General features: G+C 44.4%; 1 protein-coding gene across 20 annotated transcripts in view; it reads left to right on the plus strand.

Moving 5' to 3' along the window:
- Positions 1–21,250, plus strand: part of FOXP1 (forkhead box P1) — a 569,896-nt gene that overhangs the window by 503,643 nt on the left and 45,003 nt on the right. For 19 of the 20 annotated variants that reach the window (XR_004971439.1, XM_036331568.1, XM_036331569.1 and 16 more), the window contains one exon: positions 14,538–14,642. The exons of the other annotated variant lie outside the window; for it this stretch is intronic. Coding sequence is in view for 18 of the 19 variants with exons in the window: in XM_036331568.1 (XP_036187461.1) it covers positions 14,538–14,642 (105 nt within the window). In the remaining variant the exon portion in view is untranslated. The remainder of the gene's footprint in view (positions 1–14,537; positions 14,643–21,250) is intronic. 20 annotated transcript variants of the gene reach the window in all.

The following is a 21,250-nucleotide window of genomic DNA, read 5'->3' on the forward strand; positions in this document are numbered from 1 at the left end:
CTTCCCCTGTAGAAGTTCACAGTCCAGTCAGAGACACAGACATGGAAACAAACTCTTGCAACATAATGTAATACATTCAGAGCCAGGAGTATATGCAAAAGTTGATAATTTGTTTAAAATGAGCACTAGTGGAATATTGTAGAGTACGTATTTCCACCCACGTGTGCATCAGGTGAGATGTTGTAACTGAAGGGGGGGCTTCGTGTCTCTTGTCACTTGCTGCATCCCGGCTGTCTAGTCCAGCTGGTCCTTGGGCAGTTGGTGCTGAATTCCATCACAGAGACTAGGCCAGTGGTCGGCAAACTGCGGCTCGCGAGCCACATGCGGCTCTTTGGCCCCTCGAGTGTGGCTCTTCCGCAAAATACCACGTGCGGGCGCGCATGTACAGTACGATTGAAACTTCGTGGCCCACGTGCAGAAGTCGGTATTTTGTGGAAGAGCCACACTCAAGGGGCCAAAGAGCCGCATGTGGCTCGCGAGCCGCAGTTTGCCAGCCACTGGACTAGGCGAACGATTCAGAAGATGGAGAAGCCCTTGTTAACCTTTGGCCCCCTAAGCTGTCAGAGTCCTTGGGGGCCTTCCTCGATACTTTCACATGCTCCAAATGAGAGAAAATGTGAGTTTCTGGTCAGAGTTAATTCTCACCTGTCGTTGGCCTCAGCGCCGCCTGTGGGCCTGGCTGGAGGACAGGTCCTGACCCCAGTTATAGTGTTTCTCACTCAGCAAGTTGGGGTGGGGCCCGAGAATTTGCATCTCTGACAAGTTCCCAGGGACCGTACTTGGAGAACATCCCAACTGCTATGCTTCCGCGGTGGCATTCCTCCCTTCCCACCAGTCGAAGTGACAGAAGTGACCGGGATAACTTATTTGCTATCATTTAGGACAGTGGTTCTCAACCTGTGGGTCGCGACCCCTTTGGGGGTCAAATGGCCCTTTCACAGGGGTCGCCTAAGACCATCGGAAAACACATATTGAATATATAATTTCATATTGTTTTGTGATTAATCACTATGCTTTAATTATGTTCAATTTGTAACAATGAAAATACATCCTGCATATCAGATATTTACATTACGATTCATAACAGTAGCAAAATTGCAGTTATGAAGTAGCAACGAAAATAATTTTATGGTTGGGGGTCCCCACAACATGAGGAACTGTACTAAAGTGTCGCGGCATTAGGAAGGTTGAGAACCACTGCTTTAGGACAACCTGTGCTCCAGTGCCAAAATATTCAAAGAGAAAAAAAATTAAGATGATGATCCAACAAAAACTATTTTATGGAATAAAATTTCTTTTAAAATTCCTAATTCTGGCCTTTAAACCATGTGCAATAATCTCGTCTTTCTAATTTATTTTTTGTTTTTTGCTTAAAGATGCTTTCTATGCTTCCATCATCTGCCTGGCCTCATTCTGCCTCTTGTAGCAGGTGAGCGCCTGCTGACAGCGAAGGACAGATAAAATGTTACATCTCATGTACCAGCCGCCTGTTCAGTTCTCTCCCTGCAGCTGGAGAGCCGGGCAGACTCCTGCAGAGAGGAGAGAGCGTAGTCGCAGTCTGTGCCCAGGACCTTTACCGGTGTTTGAGTCACCCCATCATGATTAAACATTTTGAAAATGCACCCCTACTAAGTGTGCTTTTTACTTAATTATGCACATGTCTGATATTTTACCTGTATTATAAAAATTAGAGGCCTGGGGAATGAGAAGTATGCACACATACACATGTGTATGCTCATATAAGGTCTAAGATCACCTTAACACACGCATACGTCCATTTCAGTATTTTCATGAATCCCGGTGTAGAGACCGTGTTCTAGGAGCCCAACTCCATGCTTCTCACAAACGAGGTGTTTATGTGAACCTGCTGAACTAAAGGGAGAGGAGGGTAACTCAGGTGGTTATTAATGAAGCATTCTGTGCTACGGAAAAGCTAAAGCAGCTGCATAAAGTGGGGGTACCTTGAAGGAAACATAGATGCATGTGCCGCGTGTCTCTGCGCCCGTTTGTGTCTGAGCTCACTTGTTCTTGGCTCTTACTGTTTGCCTTCCGGGTGGCCCTCACGCAGTTACCTGACCCCCGGCTCCAGCTGTGGCTGTGCTGACATCCGGAGCACTGAGGGGAGGGCTTCCACCAGGAGAGGAATGCTGGAACTTTGATCGGTGCTCTCTGGTTTCCTGGGTGCTGTGGGTGCCTGGGACACCTGGGCCAGGTCCCACGTGGGCCCGGTGACTCACCACGGCAGATACGCTTGCAGTGACATGATGAGAATGCTGCCAAAGGGTGTCAGTAAGTTGTGGATTAGTGGTCCCTTTTCCGTATTGACACAGTCGCTCACGGCCACTCTTTGGAAAGCATTCTGTTTTCCTAACAAGATCCCGGGATTGATGCTGTCAGCGTTCACCTCACAAACTCAGGGCAGCCCTGATCGTTGGAAACAAAAGCTGGCCCTCTGCCTCCTCTTGGTCTCTGCCTTTGTTTACCCCTTCACTCAGCACCGTGCAAGCAGGCGTCCTGCCCTTGTCATCCCTGCGGTCGGTGTTGCGATGGACTGACTGGAAAGCACCATACAGCCTCTTGCCCTGCCCTGTGCTTCCGTGCCCGGACCTGGCGTCGGGAAATCAGGACGGCATGTTTCACCCAGTAGCTGAAAAGGGAGATGGGGCAGGTGGGTGATGTGGATGGTGAAGGAAATAACTTGCCAAACTTAGCACCTGTCCTGGCCCCACCCTCAGGTTCTCACCATAGGCACAGCGGTCAGCACTGGTCACAGCCGCACCTACACACGGGCTCCTGCCTGAGGGGTAAGCTCCAGGCCGCGAGCAGGGACACTGTGCTCCTGTTGTGGCCTCTGTGGGTCTTTGCCCCGTACATTCGGATGACCCTGAGGCTCCGCCTTCCCCCTGAGAGTTCAGATGGAAGGGTCTGCTGGGACTGGCCGGGGTCAGTCACCCGGCTGTCCACTCGGTCGCCCTGAGGAATACTCCATGAGCTTTAGTAATTTGAATGTGTCCCGTTGGTAGGAAGTTGCCATATGTTCTTACATTATTATTTATATTATTTTCTTAAAACTGACTTACTTTTCAATTTAGATGAAATAAACATTGTCCTAAGAAGCGATATTTGTGAACTTGGGTTGAGGTTGGAGATGATACATACATTTTTGTCCAAGATCAATTTATTTTTATTGTTTTTATTTTTTTAATCTTTTATTTTTTTTATTGATTGAGATATTACACATGTGTCCTTATCCCCACGTTACCCCCTATCCCCCACTCATGCCCTCACCCCCCTGTTGTCCGTGTCCATTGGTTAGGCCTATATGCTTGCATATAAGTCCTTTGGTTGATCTCTCTCCCTTACTCCCACCCTCCCCTGCCTTCCCTCTGAGGCCCAAGGGTCCGATCGATGTCCAAGATCAATTTAAATAAACCTTCCGGTCTTTAGAAACCCTGTGTTCACCCAGCCTCGTGTGGACTCCCACTGTGTGTGCGTGTCACATCCTGGGACGTTTTGGCGGGATGCCCTCTTCTTGCTGAGACGGGCCTTGACCAAATATGGAACTGTGCTCATTGCATCGGGACCCTTCATTCATGATACACGCTGCTTTCCTAAAAGCCCAAATCTGTCCCTCACCTTCCTAAAAAGTTGCCAAGACCCTACTCTTCACACACATTCTCCTTCCAGGCTCAGGGCACCACTCCAGGTCAGAGGATCACAGTGCACAGCTAGAGTTTGGGAACTGGAGTTTGAGTTGACAAACCCACTGATTGAACAGCGGCGGCCAGGCTACTCCTGAGCAGTATCACTCACAGGTCTGTGATCATGTGAGACTGGTGTTTGTTAAGCAGAAGTAGGAAATGACCTTCTCTCTGTGCTAACTTCCTTGAGTCTTACCTGCTTTGTAATATGTTTTTAAAGCAGCCTTGCATTTAATTCATTAATAACTCAGAGCAGCATTTTTTATGAGTCTGGAGCTACTCTTGGTGAAGTTGCTCAATACCAGCACTTTCCATATTTCTTCATCTTCAACTTGTTCTTCAACCCACAGTTAATAAAGAGGGCACCTCGGGAGTGTTTCTTTAACTGCAGTAATTTTTAGAGCAGACACTTAGACCCATAGCACTCAAGCTGCAGTCCCTGGCGGGCCCCATCTTCATCACGCTGGAGCCAGGGGCCTCCCAGTCTCCACCCCCCCGCAACTCCTGAGTCAGAATCCGCAGGGTAAAAGATCTCTAGGTGATTTATATCCAAGAAAAAAAATGTATGAAGCAATATCCTTATCCTTGAACACAATTATGAACTTTTAAGGCCCAGACAGTGAACTTTGAGTCATTCTCTTGCCATGTTCACTTTTTGCCGTATCTGGATTTGCCTATTAATACTTTTTATTTAATATCTTTCTGAAAATTGACTAACTTCAATAGATTTCAAAAAGGTTACCTCTGCGAAATCACAAATCTGATTTACCAGTTGCATTTCTTTTAGTAAACATGGACATGAAACCAGCTTCTCCACCTTCAGCCAGCTTCTCCCAGTCTCTCCCAGCTCCTCCCGGCTTCTCCCAGCATATCTGGCTTCAGTGGCCGCAGTCAAGATGCTGCAGAAAGATGACCCTGTACTTCTCTCAGGATAACTTGTAATTTGAGGAGGGAAATCCCTGAGCATAGATGGTTAATAGCTTTTATTTCAGATGTAAAGTTAGTTAAGGTAGCCCCCACATCTCATAGCACAATTTTGAGAGCAGATAATATAACAATAATCTCTATCGGTTAAAAGCACAAATCTGGCACTTAATAGACTAATTCACAGTCACTCTATCGCAAGTTTTACTCATGAATATCATATCATGAGGGAATGTGAAGTCCTTTAATTAAACATGATCTGAAAGCAGCAGAAATGGAGACGAGTGTTTGGGGAGGGAGAGTGAAGGACTCCGTGCTGGGAGTGAATGCTGGGCGGCATGGATGTGCCTGTGCAGGGGACCCATCGCCGTCCCTCCGGGCCCCGCCTTTAACAGGCTCTGATAAACAGCCCTGTCTGTGCAGATTATGAAACCAGTTGCCAACTTACTTTAGGAAAACGGATAAACACGCAGAATAGCACATTTCCATAGTGAATGAAAAGCAAAAGCTAAGGCAGAATGTGAGAAATAAGCTACGGCATCTCCAGGTGTTTTCGGTGAAGGTTAAAGGAGAACGTCATTTTACGAGGCTGCCAGGACGCCGCTGCTGCTGGTTACCACTCCTGTCCCCCGGAGCACTGCGCTGTTGTAGGAAGCAGGAGACCTGTCCCTAGGCCTGCAGCCCGCTGTGAGGACACCGGTGCCTCTTCGTTTCTACCCGACACTGGGATTTGACTTGCAGCTGCTCTGGGGGAGGCAGCGATGGTGTGGAAGCTACCAGAGGAATGGCCCTAGTGCAGAAATCAATGTCTGAGCGGTCACTTGGCTATTGTGAACCTGCCCTGACCTTTATGCGGCCGCCCGTGCTCAAGTTCCAAAGCCCACTCACCTGGTTTGGTGTCATTCAAGTTGACCTATCAATATCAATTAGCTCTTGAAAATTTAGTATAAAAATCTGAAATCTGGCCCTGGTTGCAAGGCTCAGTTGGTCGGAGTGTCCTCCCGTACAACAAGAGGGCGCGGTTTTCCTTCCTGGTCAGGGCACATACCCAGGTTGCAGTTTCTCTCTCTCTCCCTCCCTCCCCCCCCACCTTTCCCTCTCCCTCTCCCTTTCCCTCTCCCTTTCCCTCCCCTCCCTCCCCCAGTCCTTTCTCTCTAAAAATCAATAAAATCATGTCCTCCAGTGAGGATTAAAAAACCTGAGGTCTGATTATTGTTTTAGTATCACTTTGTCACTAGAAGTCAAATTCATGCTCCCATATTCAGACCTAAGCAATCCCTGGTATGATACTGAAAATATCATTGAGAGTAGGGTATCGTAGCACAGGAGAAGGCAGGGAAATGTTAAGTAGAAAGTGAATAGAGAAACAGGAATCATTTTCGTGTAAGTTAAAGAATCTACCAAACAAAGGGGAAATTTTAAAAGCATTGGTGGTTTCCATGGACACCATTATGGTCACAGTTTTTATTAGTGGACGTCCTGACACGGTGTCAGGAGAACACCCCTCAGGGACCGGCGGTGCCTGCAGCGGCTTCGTGTTAGGTTGGGAGTGAGCAGCCCTTGCCATGCAGCCCAAGTCCTAGGCCACGACGGGCCTGCGAGAGGAGGATCTGTGGCTGACAGTGTCATAGGACGGGCATAGGAAGCATGTGCACATGGACGTGAGACGGAGGAACTGAGAGCGGGCAGGGAGAGGGACCTGAGCCACAGCGAGGCCCGAGGTTGTGGCGGCGCCAGCCCTGTTAGCCGGCGCCTTGTCTCGGTCAGCGTGTCCCTTTCGTTGGCCGGCTGGAAAGGCCCGATGGCAAGGAAGGGAGGGAAGCACACTGCGTCGAATTCCAAGGAGGGGGCATGGGATTCGTTGTACTTTCTGATGTGTGTACGGGAGGGTGTGGGCGGTGGTTTAGATCCACAGGGGGAGGGAATGTCCGGCCCTCGGGCCATATAGGCCCACAAAGTCATTTGGTCTGGCCCTGCCAAGGCATTAGGGGTGAGTTCATTAAATGTTTGACCAAATAGAGCAGGCTAATTTTTAAGTTCATAATTTTGCATGGCCCAGGAGTGATGTTATAAATATCTAACTGGCCCTGGGCAGGAAAAAGGTTCCCAGCCCCGGTTTAGAAGGAAACGGCCTGTGGGCAGCAGGGGGAGCCCCCTCTGTCACTGCCGCTGGAGGAGACAGACCTCACTCTTTATTCTTAACCATAGTCATGAAGCACCTCCTCCCTACTCATCTTGTCAGTAAGAAGATAGTCCTGTGTCCTCTGCCAGTCCATCTGCATATTCCTGGTAGAAGATTCATGGAAGTGTTACCACTGGGATTCCCTTCAGTTTTCAAATGCAGAAATGGAGGGCAGGCAGTTTAAATGACTGGCCAGGTTTCTGGTGGCTAGGGCTGCAGTCCTGACAAAGGAGGCCTTTATCCCTGAGCTCCCTGAGAGTGCTGGTGTGGAAGGCGAGGCCACGCCCGCTCCTGCCTGGAGCTGGGAGGAGGAGGAGAAGGTGCTCATGCCCAGGCTGGCAGGGCAGGGAAGCATGCCTCACACTTGTCCTTCAAAAAGTGGTTGTACTAAGTTTTTATTTTTATTAAATTAAATATATATTTCTGCCCCATCAAACTTTAAAAGTTATTTTATAATTTAATGAAACTTCAAAAGTTACGTTATAATGTAAGTATAAATTCTTTTGAGAACACAAGCAGTATATTAGGGAAAAATAAATGAGCAAAAATGAAGTACAAAAGTACTACAGATATTATATTTATGTTCAGTTGGTTTTTAAAAAGCTGATAATTTATTTGGCACATAGAGTTACGTTTTTATCAAACAGTGGTGGGACAATATACAGAAGAATGAAGTTGGGCCCCTTCCTCTCACCATGTACAGAAATTAATTCAAAATGTGTCATAGACCTAAATGTGAGAGCTAGAGCTGTTAGAAGAGAACATAGGGAAAAAAATAAAACAGAACTTTTGCAACTCAACAGAAAAGAGACAGAAACCCAGTATTTAACATGGGCAGCGGAATGAAGAAATGTTTCTCTGAAGAAGGTAGACACGTGGTCAAGAGGGCCAGTAACAGATGTCTGCCAGCATCAGCCGTGGCTGGGGCCCAGGTGGTTGGAGCATCATCCTTGTGGGATCCATTTCTGAGTTTTGGGTTTTGGGTTTGATCCCGGGTTGGGGTGTGTACAGGAGGCAACTGATAGGTGCCCTCCCCCTTTCACTCCCCTTCCCCCACCCCTCCCTCTCTCCCTCTCCTCCCCTCCCCCCTCACTTCCTCTCTAAAATCAGTAAACATATTACATATTCTTGGATGGATAATAATAAAAAGATGTCAACACTATTAATCACTAAGGAAATATAAATCAAAAGTACAAAAAGCTACCCCTTTACATCCACTGGGGTGGCTAAGAGAGCCACACAGCCAGTGTTGGCTAGATCTGGAGAAACTGGAGCCCTCAGACAGTGCAGCTGCTTTGGAAAAGAGTCTGGCAGTTCCTTAAGATGTTAACTCGCATCACCACATGACAACACCCTACTCTTAGATATGTAGCCCAGAGATTTAAAAACCTACTCAGACTAGCATGCACTGTCACATTGGCACTAATCACAGTAGCCAGAATGTGGAAACAGCCCAGATGTTTGTCAGTTGATGAGTGGATAAACAGAACATGTACATCAGAGGAATAGTATTGAGCCATGAAAAGGAAACGGAGGGCTGACACTCACTGCACAGTGTCCGTAAACCTACAGAGCATGATGCTAAGAGAAAGAAGCCAAATACAGAAGGCCGCATACTGTATGATTTCATTTATAGGAAATGTCCAGAATAGGCGAGTCCTTAGAAACCGAGAGTAGGAAAGGAAAAGGTGCTCCACAATTTTGAGTGATTGGAGAATGACCAGCAGTTTTCTGTAACTTAATTTATCAAATAACATGCCAGTGAAATAAAATACAATTTATGATCTGGGTTATTTTTTCTTGGGGTCGGGAAGAGAAGCTTTAAATCCAAATGGGAACAGATGTAGCCTTTTGTTACAGATGTATCAGAAATTGAGAGAGGAAGGAGACGGGTGAATTTGGAAAAGAAAAAACAAGTAGGGAGAGACGTAAAAGATGGACGGGAGAGCCCGGGGCAGGGCACAGAGGAGCCCTGTGCCTGTGGAAGGAGAGCTGGCATTTGAATTAGTAGGAAATACCTTGGGGTTTAGCAAGGTGTCTGTTCTTTTTATCTCCGTCCACGATGATACTCACAGTTGCCTCAGAGAAAATGAGCTCACAGGACTAATGGTGGAAGGACCACTGAAGACTGCAGACTGAAAGTGAGCTGTTCTTGGTTTTAGCAGGTGAATTCAGTGGTTGTAGGTCTGCGTTTTGGTGAATTGGTGAACTTGGGAAGGCAGTAGTGGATAGTCATCATTGAGGAACCTTTGTGTTACATAAAATCCTCTCAAAGGCTAAAGTCAGTGTTGAGGTTAAGTCTCTGGCTGATATACTTTGATATGAAAAGAATAAATAAAAAATTAGTCTTTTGAAGTTTATCTTTATTGTTAAATTTATCTTTATTACAGATGTTTCCTTTGTTTGTGTTCCTCCCCCCTTGACCCCTTGACCCCACACCCGTCCCCCAGGCCTTCACCACTACATTGTCTGTGTCCATGAGTCATTACTTATATGCATATAAGTTCCCAGGTTCATCACCCCCTCCACACCCCACATTCCCTCTGAGATTTGTCCGTCTGTTCCATGCTTCTATGTCTAGAAACAATTCTTAAGTAAATGTCATAGGAAATGACATGACAACATACTGTATTTACTATTGTGTAACATCAGGAATTGTTGTTACATATTTATGTGTAATCACCCTTTCCTTGGCAAGCCGGCTCTTTCTAATCTGAAATGCTATCACTATTATTTTGCTAAAATCATCCTTAATTTTTGCATGTCAAGGATTATCAAGACAGTGTTAAATCAGCTGGTTTTTCTGATTGCATACTATTTGTATTTGATATGTTCACAATAAAATCAATCGAAAGTGCCAGAATGCTGTTTTCTCCAATACATGGGCGTCATTCTGGTCATTACCTTTAATAGCATGAATGATACTAACACAGGTCTCTACCTTCCAAAAAATGAGGATGCACAGCTCAGTGTATAGAAATTAAATAGAATGATGTCATTATGTCCTGTCTGTCCATTCATGAGTCCATCTAACACTTCCTGGCCTGTGTTCTGTGGGAGGTACTGAGCGTGTGGAGATGAATTAGACCCAACCCTTGTCCCTAGGAATTTCCAGCCCAGGAGTTTACAGTGAGAGACACTTTACTAAGCAACTGAATCTCAATTTTAAAAAGTTTAACTTGGGGCCAACAAGTTTCATTCCTTCAGAGCCGGGACGTCTTTACTTGTCCCTGGCCCAGGCAGCTGCAAAGCGCCCCCGCCCCCGAGAGTGGTCCTTGAACCGTTTAGTTATGTGATTGGCTCACAGGAGTTATTTGACCGTTGGATCCCACGTGGTCATTTTCCCACCATGTTTCATTCTATAAATCTCCTAATCAGTTCAGGGTAAAAACCTTCTTTCCCTTGTTTTTGAAGTTCCCTCCTTGTCCTTTCCGGCAAGTCCCCAAAGGCAGTCCGAACTTGAGTGTTAGTCCCACTCTCCTGAGACGGACTCAGTCCGGCTGGTGGGCTGACGGGGCTTCAGACAGGAGGGGCCAGAGGCCCAGGGGCCGAGGGCAGAGCACTGACTCTTCTTGTGGGCGTGTTTATATATGAGAAGTTACCATTGCACAGCAAACAATTCCTGCAGCACACAAGATAACAACTTCACCGGAAACCAAAAATGACCACCTGCCTCCCAGCCCCGCCCCAAGGGCGGCAGTTATTACAGAATCTTTCTCCAGAGGTTCTGCCAGGTCCCCTGCCAGCCTGTTCCTCTTGTTTCCAAAGCCGAGCACTTCATTTCAGACAATTGTGTATTTAAAAGTATCCAGTGGTATATTAACAGGGAGAAGCAAGCGACAGTAGTGTGAGTGTTTCTTCCACTTGGTAGACTAGGGATGCATGAGCAGGCCATGCGGGCAGCTGCTGGGCTGGGGAGAGGCATGTGCTCCGTCGGGAGCCTGCAGTGTCATATGAACTTAAAAAAAAAATAAGAGCAGATAATCTTTTCATGATAAGAACATAGTTTTACGCAGAGGCATGTTTTTTAAGCGGACTCTGAGTGTGGGACTCTGCGTGTGAGGAGTTGGCTCTCTCTGGACTTCAGGGGTCACTGGTTGTCCCTCCGAGGCCTCAGTCAGTTGTCACCTGTCCGTCCTGACCGGGTTGAACGAAAAATAAATTCTTAGTGCACAGCAGCTTTTATTCGAGCCATGGCGCCTCCACAGATACGTTAACCAAAACCCAGGCGGGGGGGGGGGGGGGCGCAAGCACCACGTGAAATCATGCACATCTTCTTGTAGCCATAAGCTCCTCTACCGAATGGGTAGCATTCTCTTTCATCAGATTATCTTCAGAACACTCAGCTGAACCCAGAAAGCACAGTAGAATCAGCATTTGCAGTGTTTAGCTACATGAATCCCTCATTTTGTTGCACTTCGTAGATACTCCTTTGTTGGAGTTGTTGTCTTACAATGTGAAGGTTTTGTGGAACCCTGCCACAGAGGTGATCACTCCTTGAAGGCTCAGATAGTGGGTAGCAGATTTTAGCATGAAAGTCTTTTTAATTAAGGTAAGTGCATTGGTTTTTTAGACATAATGCGATTGCATACTTAATAGACCATAGAATAGTGTAAACATAACTTTTTATATATACACTGGGAAACCAAAATAATGCGTGACTCACTTTATTGCCATATTCGCTTTATTGCAGTCATCTGGAACCGAACCCACAATATCTCGAGGTATGCCTGTATTGATATTAATTTTATATCCTTACTCTAGTTGAGGTTTCAGGTTTCCAGTTTAAAGAATCACACAAAAATATGTGTAATGGCTGAGAATGGAGTTGGCATGTAGCATTTCTCAAGAGCAGCTTGACAGAATATTCATAGTAAATTTTAAACCTTAGTATTTGTTAACTGAGTGATCCCATTTCTCTGAATGTACCTTCTGGTAAAAATCAGTTATATACTTGGATGTTTAGCCTGGTAAAATTTATTTCTGACATTATTCATAAATTAAGGAAACAGGAAAGGAATCTCAATGTCCAAAGCAGAAGAAGAAGGTTAGATAAATTTTGGCATGCGACTAGAGTCTTTACACATTAGTAAGTAAGGTACTTGAAGACTGGTTGATACCATGAGGACTTATTTACAAAATTACATTGGCTAGAAAAGAATGATATAAACTTCATGCTTTAATTTGTCAAAAATATGTATGTGTATAAGTATAATTTTTTTATTTTCAACATTTTCCAAGTTTTCTGCAATTAACATATATTAACTGTTAACATTATGAAAATACCTTAATAATCTTAATAAAATTGGTAAGGAAAAAAGTTATTATGGTTAAGATTTTTCTTTTCTTTTTAAGCTATTTGTAATAACATTTTTTTAAATGATTTCCTTTCAAGAATTCTAGTAGTTAGAAGGATTCTTTAATTTCAAATATTGTCAATTTCTTTAAATTCTATGTTGTGTCACCTACTTTTCTAGTTTTATTGAGATATAATTGATATACAGCATTGTATAAGTTGTACACCATAACAACTTGCGTACATAGATGATAAAGTGATTATCATAATAAGTTTTATTAGTATCCATCATCTAAAATGGTTGCATCTATTTACTCCTTTAAAAAAATATGAAGGAAAACATAGATAATAGCAGTTCTTTCCTTCAGTCCAGTGGAATTTTACCCTTCTGCCCTTGGGCTTTTTCATAAATCTCGCTCTGGCCATCTTAGTTTACTGTGTTATTCTTGTCTCTGTGAGGGACACCCTCAGTGCTCTCATAAGTTAGTTTTGTACAGGGTTGGGTGTGTTGTTGTTGTTTCCAGGCTTATTTTCTATTTTAAGGCAAAATAGCTTATTATTATTTTCAAATCATATTAGATTTCCAGCAAAATCATTCAAAAGCCATAGGGAGATCTATTGATCTTTGTTAAGGTGTCATTCTGTGTATGTGTGTGTTTCATATTCATGGTTTTTAAAAAGTTTATCTTTATTGTTGAAAGTATTACAGATGTTCCCCTTTTTTCCCATTGACCCCCTCTACCCTGATCCCACCTCCTCCTCAGGCCTTCACCACACTATTGTCTGTTCATGGGCAATGCATATATGCATGTAAGTTCTTCCCGCTGAAATTCGTCAGTCTGTTCCATGTTTCTATGTCTCTGGATCTCTTTTTTTAGTCAGTTTATTTTGTTCAGTAAATTCCACATATATGTGAGATCACGTGATTCTCATCTTTCTCTGACTGGCTTATTTCGCTTAGCATAATACTCTCCTGATCCCTCCATGCTGTCTCAAAGGGTAAAAGATCCTTCTTTTTTACAGCTACGTAAGTGTGTTTATTTTTGATGTTCACTGTGGAGTAATTACAAGTAAGGGACAAGTGGCATTTGTGTATGTCTGCTGCATGAATGTGAATCAATAAAACATTAATACACTTCCTAGTGGTGATATGAAATACAAGACTCATGACCTGGCCGGTGTGGCTCCGTGAGTTGGAGCATCGTCCCGTGTACCACAGGGCTTTGGGCTTGATTCCCCGCTGGGGCACATAAGCTTTGGGTTAGATCCCGGGTCGGGGCACGTAAGGAAGGTAACCAATCAGCGTTCTCACATTGATGTTTCTCTTTCTCTCCCTTCTCCTCTCTCTAGAAAAAAACTTTAAAGAATAAAATAAAATACAAGACTCCTGTGTGTGCACAGGAGTGCGTGAGTGCATGTGTGTGTGTGTGAGTGTGTGTGTGTGTGTGTGTGAGTGTGTGTGTGTGAGTGTGTGTGTGTGTGAGTGTGTGTGTGTGTGATAATTCCCCGTGCTTGAAGTTAAAAGTCAGGAAGAGGCAGTGGAAAAAGTTGCAAAATAGCCCGTTCCGTGAAGAGAATGTGCTTGTGCACAAAACACAACTTTCAGTGTTAGTTTTATATTTCTATTTGATGGAAAAAGGTTATGGAAACAACTGTAAAAATACTTTGTCTGAAAGAAGTCTAGCTGCAGAACCTAAGAGAGAAAATCCTTGAGAATGTGGTTCATCAGCGAGTGCACAGCTCTGCTTCCCCGAGTGCACGCGGCCGGGTCCCATGACTGGTCCATGGGCCAGATCGTCGGATCCATCGGAACCCCACCGTGGGCTTACCGCTTTCTTGTTCTTGCCAAGTTTTCTCTCACACTTGGGTCAGCAATTTCAGGGATATGATCTTCTTGCCATTATTAGCTTTTTTTTTCTTTTAAGCTAATTACTTGGATATGTTTGTCTTTCTGAAGTATTTTATTATTCTCAATTATTTAATTGCACTATTGTTTGACAAAATTAACTTGTGAAAAGATTGTGTGAATTATGGTAAAGTAATTTATGGTGGAAGGGAAGAGAAAAATGTATAATCTGGGTAAAAAACAGTAAGAGAATCAAAATTAAGTACAGATTTTGCAATTTCATTGTGCAGATTAAAAGATAAGTTCTAGCTCCTTAAAGAATCCTTCGCAGTCTGAGCAGAGAGCTTTGCATCTAATCAAAGCCTGTCAGACACTTTTCCTGCACGGTGGCACGTTTCTAACATCGCACCGTTGGCACTTGGGCATTTAACTCTTGCTTTTAAGTAACAGTGCAGAGTTAATGAGTGAAATTCCTGGGGAAAGGGCGCTCAGAGTCGTTCCTGTTGGCTTTGGGCCTCTGTGGGTTCCGTGGCGGGGTGGTCCCTGGCAGCAGGCTCCTTCTCTGAGCCCCTGTGTGTTTTCTTTCAGTTTGCCCCACGAGGAGCACGCCCATAGCCATCCGCTCTATGGACACGGTGTGTGCAAGTGGCCAGGCTGTGAAGCAGTGTGCGAAGATTTCCCATCGTTTCTAAAGTAAGAGTGGTTCTACGTTGCTTGCTTCTTTTCGTAGCCATCCCCTCCCCATCCATGCTTTTCCTCATCAAATGCCTGTGTGCTGGAGGGTGTCACACGACTGCTTTGGGAGGGACTGACATCTCAAGGCCGGGCACACCGTCGGGAATGGTTATGACGTGGAGGGAGGCCTGCCTGTCGAGAGCACGGGGTGCACCCGCCAAGGGCCGTGTGACGCACTTATTAGTAAGAGCCTGTGTTCACCCCTTTTTTTTTCCAGAATGAAAGTGATTAAAAAAAACGTTCTCCCAATATTAAACTTGCAGTTAGTTTTCACTTTTATTCATGTCTCTACACAACAAATCAATGACTGCTCATTAGCCGACTTTTCTAAAATTGGTGCCAGTTACTGGCCAACGGCAGCTTGTTGATTGGGCCTTTTCTGTGTTTCCATACAAATGACTTTATAAACATAAACAGTGGCTGCTGAGGAAATGCTGACAGCTTGATTCTTATCTTTCTATATTGCTGTTGACTTGTGTTCCCATCCTTGTCTTTGTGTGGAGAGTGCAGTAACTTTAGTTTCTACAATTGAAGTATGACTAAAATTTGGGTTATCTTGTTTGAACCTGTAACACATGTCAAGTACCTCTGGAAGTTATCGATGTGTCTACCTGAAGTGAGATGCTTTGCACTGCAACTTAATATTTCCCTTACCTGCCCTACATGATTGACATCTTGTAAGTATATCGATGATATCGTTGAGTCATTGATATGTAGACTGAAAGTTAATGCAGTATGTTTAATATATTTCTATACCACGGAATAATCAAATATATGCACGGATGTGACTCCTCTAGGTCTGGGTGCGTGATGGTTACAAAGGGAGTGTGAGAGGGCCTTCTCTTCGGGCTTTTCCCTCTCATTCGTGCCTCAGGAAATAGTCAGGCTAATTGACGTGGAGGTATCTGTCTGCTCCTGTGCGGACTTCATATTGTTAGGACAATCTATCTGTCTTTATGGACTTGGGTACAAATGTAGTACTAAAGCCACCTTAGAGGTAGAGCTAGTGTTACCTGCAAGACATTTTGGTGAATATCATGTTTCGATTCATGAGTGGAAATCTATGGGTTTATTTCATCGCTTCCCAGCTTTAATATTTCACTTTAACAGCACTATGTGTTCATTGAAAATAGAAGTACTCACAGTTTTTTAGGAAGAGATGCCTACAGTTGTTTCTGAATATCAAGTCAAGATCAGTGATATTTTAAATTAAGCAACAGCACTTTGCAATTATTATGATTCAAGTTAGTGCTATTGGGCTTTGTTCTCTTATGAATCACTCATTATAGAATCTTTGTATTGTTATTTCCTGATCATTTGCCAATTCCTATTTAGGTATTAAGAGGAAAAGGTCTTTCTAGAAACCACTTTTAAGTTCCATCTTGGTGCTGATTTCACTCATCTATAGAAAGACCACTGAACATCCAAAACCAGGATTTATTTGTATAAAGTCTTCAGAACTATAAAATTGCTGTCAATACGTTTGGTGACATGTTTCAATTTTAAAGTCACAGGAAAACGGGTAGTTTTCCAGTTTGACCCATTTAAAGCATTTTGTTAATTAGCCAAACGTATTTCCACCCTAATCTGCAAATCGTAGGTCATTTATTATGTGAGCTGACAATTAGGGGATGCACATGCACACACACATATGTATATGTATGTGTATATGCAAAAGGACACCTCCACGAGGAGACAGCACCATTTTAAACCACATCTGGTACTAAAGAAATGAATCAGAAGATCATTAGGATTGAGGCCTAGACTTGATTCCTTAAAAACAAAAACAAAACCACCCTTTTTTCACGGTGCTCCGAGCCTGGCTCTTGTATAAGAAGCCTGCTGTCAGATCCGGTAGTTTTAGGTGGGACATGCTGGGCTCAGTTCATGTTTGCTCAGTGGAATTGGAAAGCCCACCACCAACCTGCAGCTTTAGCTTACTTTCTAGTCCTTATGTATTGACTGACTTTTGTCAGAGGACTTTCGTTTGGAAGCTGTAGACCTTCAACTTAAATTGGCTTACGCCAAAGAAGTAGCCGGAGATTCTAGGTGATAATTGATCTCCGTAACTAGGAAGCCCAGTGGTTTAGAGCCGCTTCCAGGATGGCTGCGCCCAGATGCCTAAGCAAGGTCATTCCCCTTTTCCGTTCTTTGTCTCTTAGCTCTGTTTTCTTTTGTGCTGCCTTCATTCTTTCCAAGTGGAACCGGCTAAAGAAGACAGATGGACAGGTCACAGGTTCATCAATCCCAGAGGCATCTCTTTCCCAGAAAAAGTCCTGGGAGACTGTCATAGCTCAGAGTGAGCCGCGCACTGCTCAGAGCCAGTCACAGTGAGAGCCAGCCCTGCCCACCCCGCGCACTGCAGGGTCCACTGCAGGGTGCACTGCAGGTCGGGGGAGAGGGAACAACGGCGAGGGTTGTGAACCAGTGCGGGGAGAGGACATGCTCAGGGAGGAAAACTTCAGAGCTCAGTGCATTCTCTCGTGCTTTCCTGAGTGACCTGCTGGTCAGCCACGTATGACAAATGCAGGATTTTAATTTTCTTCGACAGCGTGATGTTAGCTCTTGGAAATTCAGTGTTGTCTTCAGGTTTCGGTCTCCTGCCCGATGCAGTGGAAAATAGTCTTCTGCAGATCCCTCTCCCCACATCTCGGTGCAGGCTGAGGGAGCGCGGTGGCTGTCAGGAAGCCAACTTTTCTGCCCAGTGAACGGACTGAGCCACCCAGCTGTGGTTCAGACAAACGCGTGCCTCCTCAAGGATGCGTCCTGGAGCCATGGCCACTGGGAGTGATGTTTCAGGCAGTTCTTCTCAGACTGCCAGATCCATAGACTGAAAGCACGTCTTTCCTGGGCACATCCTGGTCCATGCTCTACCTTTCTTCGTTGTGTTTTCTGTGGCCTCAGCAAATTGGTACTCGTGGTGCTTGGACTCTCCCAGGCACTCTTGCTCAACAACGGGCATCCTTGCTCTGACCTGGATGTAGATGTTGCTTCACAGGTTTTCTTCACCTACTAGTGTATTCTGATCTCCTAATCTTACACTCCCCTGGCAAGAGTTCATAATTAAAGAGCCCTGAACTGTGCAACAGGCACAATCCCAAGTGCTTTACATATTATAACTCACTTAACCCTCACACACACCTTACAGTGATACGATTGAAGTATTACTGTCAGCCGACAGGTAGACCTTAAGTCACACAGCTAATAACAGGGGGTGTCAAGATCCAGCCCCAGGCATTCTGGCTTCATAGCATTTGCTCTTAACTGCACGGTACCACCTGCTTGGAAGCAGTGATTTTATTAACTATATGCCTTCTACTTAAGGCTTGAGCAGTGCATTTGATTAACTGTATGCTTTCTCCTTACATAAAGAAGCTTTGAAGAAAGGCCGATTGGGTAGTGCAGGCACTTACTGTTAGTGCGATTGTGTTCTTTGTGCTGGTTACATAACATCTCCGGCCTAGGTGTCAGCGCCTGTAGTTTGGGAAGATGGCAGCAGGAAGCCCTCTGAGGGCTGTTAGAATTAGACGTCTGTCATGGAAAGAGCCTGGCCCATACTAGGCACTTTTAAAGAATATTAGTACTTCTCTTCTTACTTACCTAATTAAGTATTTTTTAAGGAGAGATCATTTACAATATCCACTCATGTCTGACCTACACCCAGGGAAGGGGTTGTGACGATGCATAGCCTTGAAGTGGCAGAAAAGCCTCTTCCTAGTAACTGTTAATCATACATTTCTGGTAAGAACCCCACATGGCTGAATGTGGTCGCAGGGCGGGAACGGCCAGCGTTCTCTGTAAGGATCAGACAGCAACTGAGAGTCTCTGTCATGACTCCCCCGCCATGTGGTGCAGCAGCAGCCGTAGGACCACACGTGAGTGAGGGTGGCTGTGTCCCTGGGACCAGATTGCTGACCTCTGACACAGGGTGAAATTTTTGGTATCATCACATTTTTAGCTGAGAAATCTTTTTGCAGTTCCTTGGCCATTGCTGCCCAGTGTTATTTTCGTTTGAATTCACAGTTTATTCCTGTTTGGGGTGTCCATGCGTGTGTTGCCGTTACTTCCTGCACCAGCAGCTGCCGCGGGCTGGGCTCCCGCTTTCTGAGTCCCATGTGGGGGAAAGTGACTTTGATGGGTAACTGTTTTCTGGTCTGTTGCTAGGGTGCTACCATGTAACTTCTAGAGAGGCCAGGATCAGCGGTTCAGGACAAAAATCCCATCTGACAATAAAATGCCACTGTGAACTGAGAGAGGGGTTAAGGGAGGGGCCTGGGGACTCACGGGTCTAAAGATGATATTCTTTGTCCCTCCTGAGAAAGCAGTATTGTAACTGTTGGTAAATAAAAAGCCGAGATTTGACACTTTCTGTGACCATTCTGCAGTGTTTATTCCCAAGGCGAGGTCCACCACAGGGCCTGGATTTCCAAGATAAACACTGCTCATCTCACCACCGGTCCCCCGGCTCCCAGGCCACTTTATCAGAATCTGCAGACACCCCTCTGTTGAACGCACTTATTTCCCTGTTTTTTCTCAAAACAAGTTACAGTTTTAGTGTTGATTTTGAAAAATCTATCAACCATGAGTTCCCATGTGACTGTCGTATTTGTGAGGAGTGACTGCACCAGCAGGTGCGCTGCTAAGGCTGGTGAAAGCGCAGCCTGCGTGCTGGGCATCCGCAGACACAGAAAAACAAAACAGGCCTGTGGGGGCGGGGCGGGGGGGCGGGGCTCCTGGCCGCCCTTGCTGCCACTGGGATCAGTATTTTTCTTTCAAACCAGGTCGAACACAATCTTTACCAGTGAAAACATGGATTTATAATTCTCCCCTTTTTCTTTTTAAAAAGGGACTCCTATTTGGCAAGGTAGAGAGTAAATTTGAAGTTAAATCATAACCACATTTTCCTGTTTCCCACTTAGAATGTAAAATCAGGTGCAGACCCTAGTTGCTCAAATACCAGGTACCCTTAAGTGCTTGGGGGAAATATTCCCTTTTCCCTAGATTTTCTTTTAGATGATCACTTGTATAACATCTAATAAAAGTGTAATTTGTATCCTTGCTTAGTATCTATTTGAAAGAAATTTTTGGTGGTTATTTTGTTGTTGTTTCCATTTTTTGTTTTTTTCTCCTGGGGGAAAAAAAACACCATGCAAAACAAGAAATTATTTGAATATTAGTGAGATGTATATTACTTATTGAAGCCAAAATGAATTTTATACGTGCTCTAATGGGCATGGCCGGCAGGGAAAGAAATGTTGGGAGAAAGTGCCCAGGGCTGAAACTTTGACCCTTTGGAAAAGGCCAGGCTTATAGACAGGAGAAGACATTTCATTGCTGATTTGCTCTAAACAATTTTTTTTTCTGTGAATTTTACTTCTCGAAACTGTGAAGAGTTTTATGTGAAAGAAACTACTAAGTGCTTTCTGTAATGTTTTCACAAGTGTTTTTATCATGGTAACATCTTGTTTACTTTAGTTCCCTGCCTAAAACTACTTGGAACATGTTAAGAAAACATCTCAAGAAAGCCTGGACAAAGAGGCTTTTGTTTAACAGCCACTGTGAGGCTGGGAGGATCACAAAGGTGTTAACTTTCAGCCCCTTAAGCACTTCCACATGAAATTCCAGCAACTCTGTTTGTGGTTTTGGAAAAACAAAGTGTATGTTAAAGAAACCAGGTATATGCTAATACATGTCGAAAGAGGCCGGATATCATAAATTGTTTCAGACCCATTTGTGGCTCTCAGTTTGCACGCCTGGATGTTCTGCATTGAAATGACCCCTGGTTAGTGCAGGAGAGGGAGCCGTGCAGAGGCCAGGCCGTCTATACCGTGGTGTCTGCAAACTGAATCCCAGCCCACAGTGTGTCCCCATCCCAGGTGACAAGCCTGCCCATTACAAAATGAGCTTAATATTGTTATGAATTTGACTTTTCCACGTATCATGCATTTTTGAGTCATTTTTAGAAAAATAAAAATTGGGTGTTACCAAAAAACTTTTTTCCCCTTAAAAAGTCTCTCACATTTCTGATGTTGTTCAGGAGTTCAAGACCTTAACAACTTCTCAAAGAGGTCAGAGTGGCCTAAATACCACAGTGCCCTCTAGTGATCTATAACATATTAGATAGAAAAGGTTAGACAAGTTTGCCAAAGACAACAGGCCCAATGCCACCAGTTTGCTCTAAAAGAAGCAAATAACATTTGAATGCACTTTTTTTTTTTTTTTTTTTTTTTTTTTAGCAAACAGGTTTAGTCAGAAATGCAAATGAAATGTAATCTTTTTTTTGTAGGCTGTGGAAGCATTAGAAGAATTTTTTAATGTCTACCCCTGCAATTAATTCTGCATAGACCTGCCTGTGTGTAGACAGCAGGCTGCATCGCTGTGGACACTCGGTTGTGTGTCTATATGTTGTAAGAGCTATTAGGTATTTCACGTGGCATTTCCGGTGTGTGATTAGAAGGCGTTACTTAAAAGACAGGGATCATCTCTGCTCCACACTTTTATTGACACTGTCTACCCTATTACGGCTACGTCTAAATGGTAAAATTTATTATTAGCTGTAGTGTCAC

The sequence above is a fragment of the Myotis myotis genome, unplaced genomic scaffold (genome assembly GCF_014108235.1).
Source record: "Myotis myotis isolate mMyoMyo1 unplaced genomic scaffold, mMyoMyo1.p scaffold_m19_p_13, whole genome shotgun sequence".
Classification (NCBI taxonomy): Eukaryota; Metazoa; Chordata; class Mammalia; order Chiroptera; family Vespertilionidae; genus Myotis; species Myotis myotis.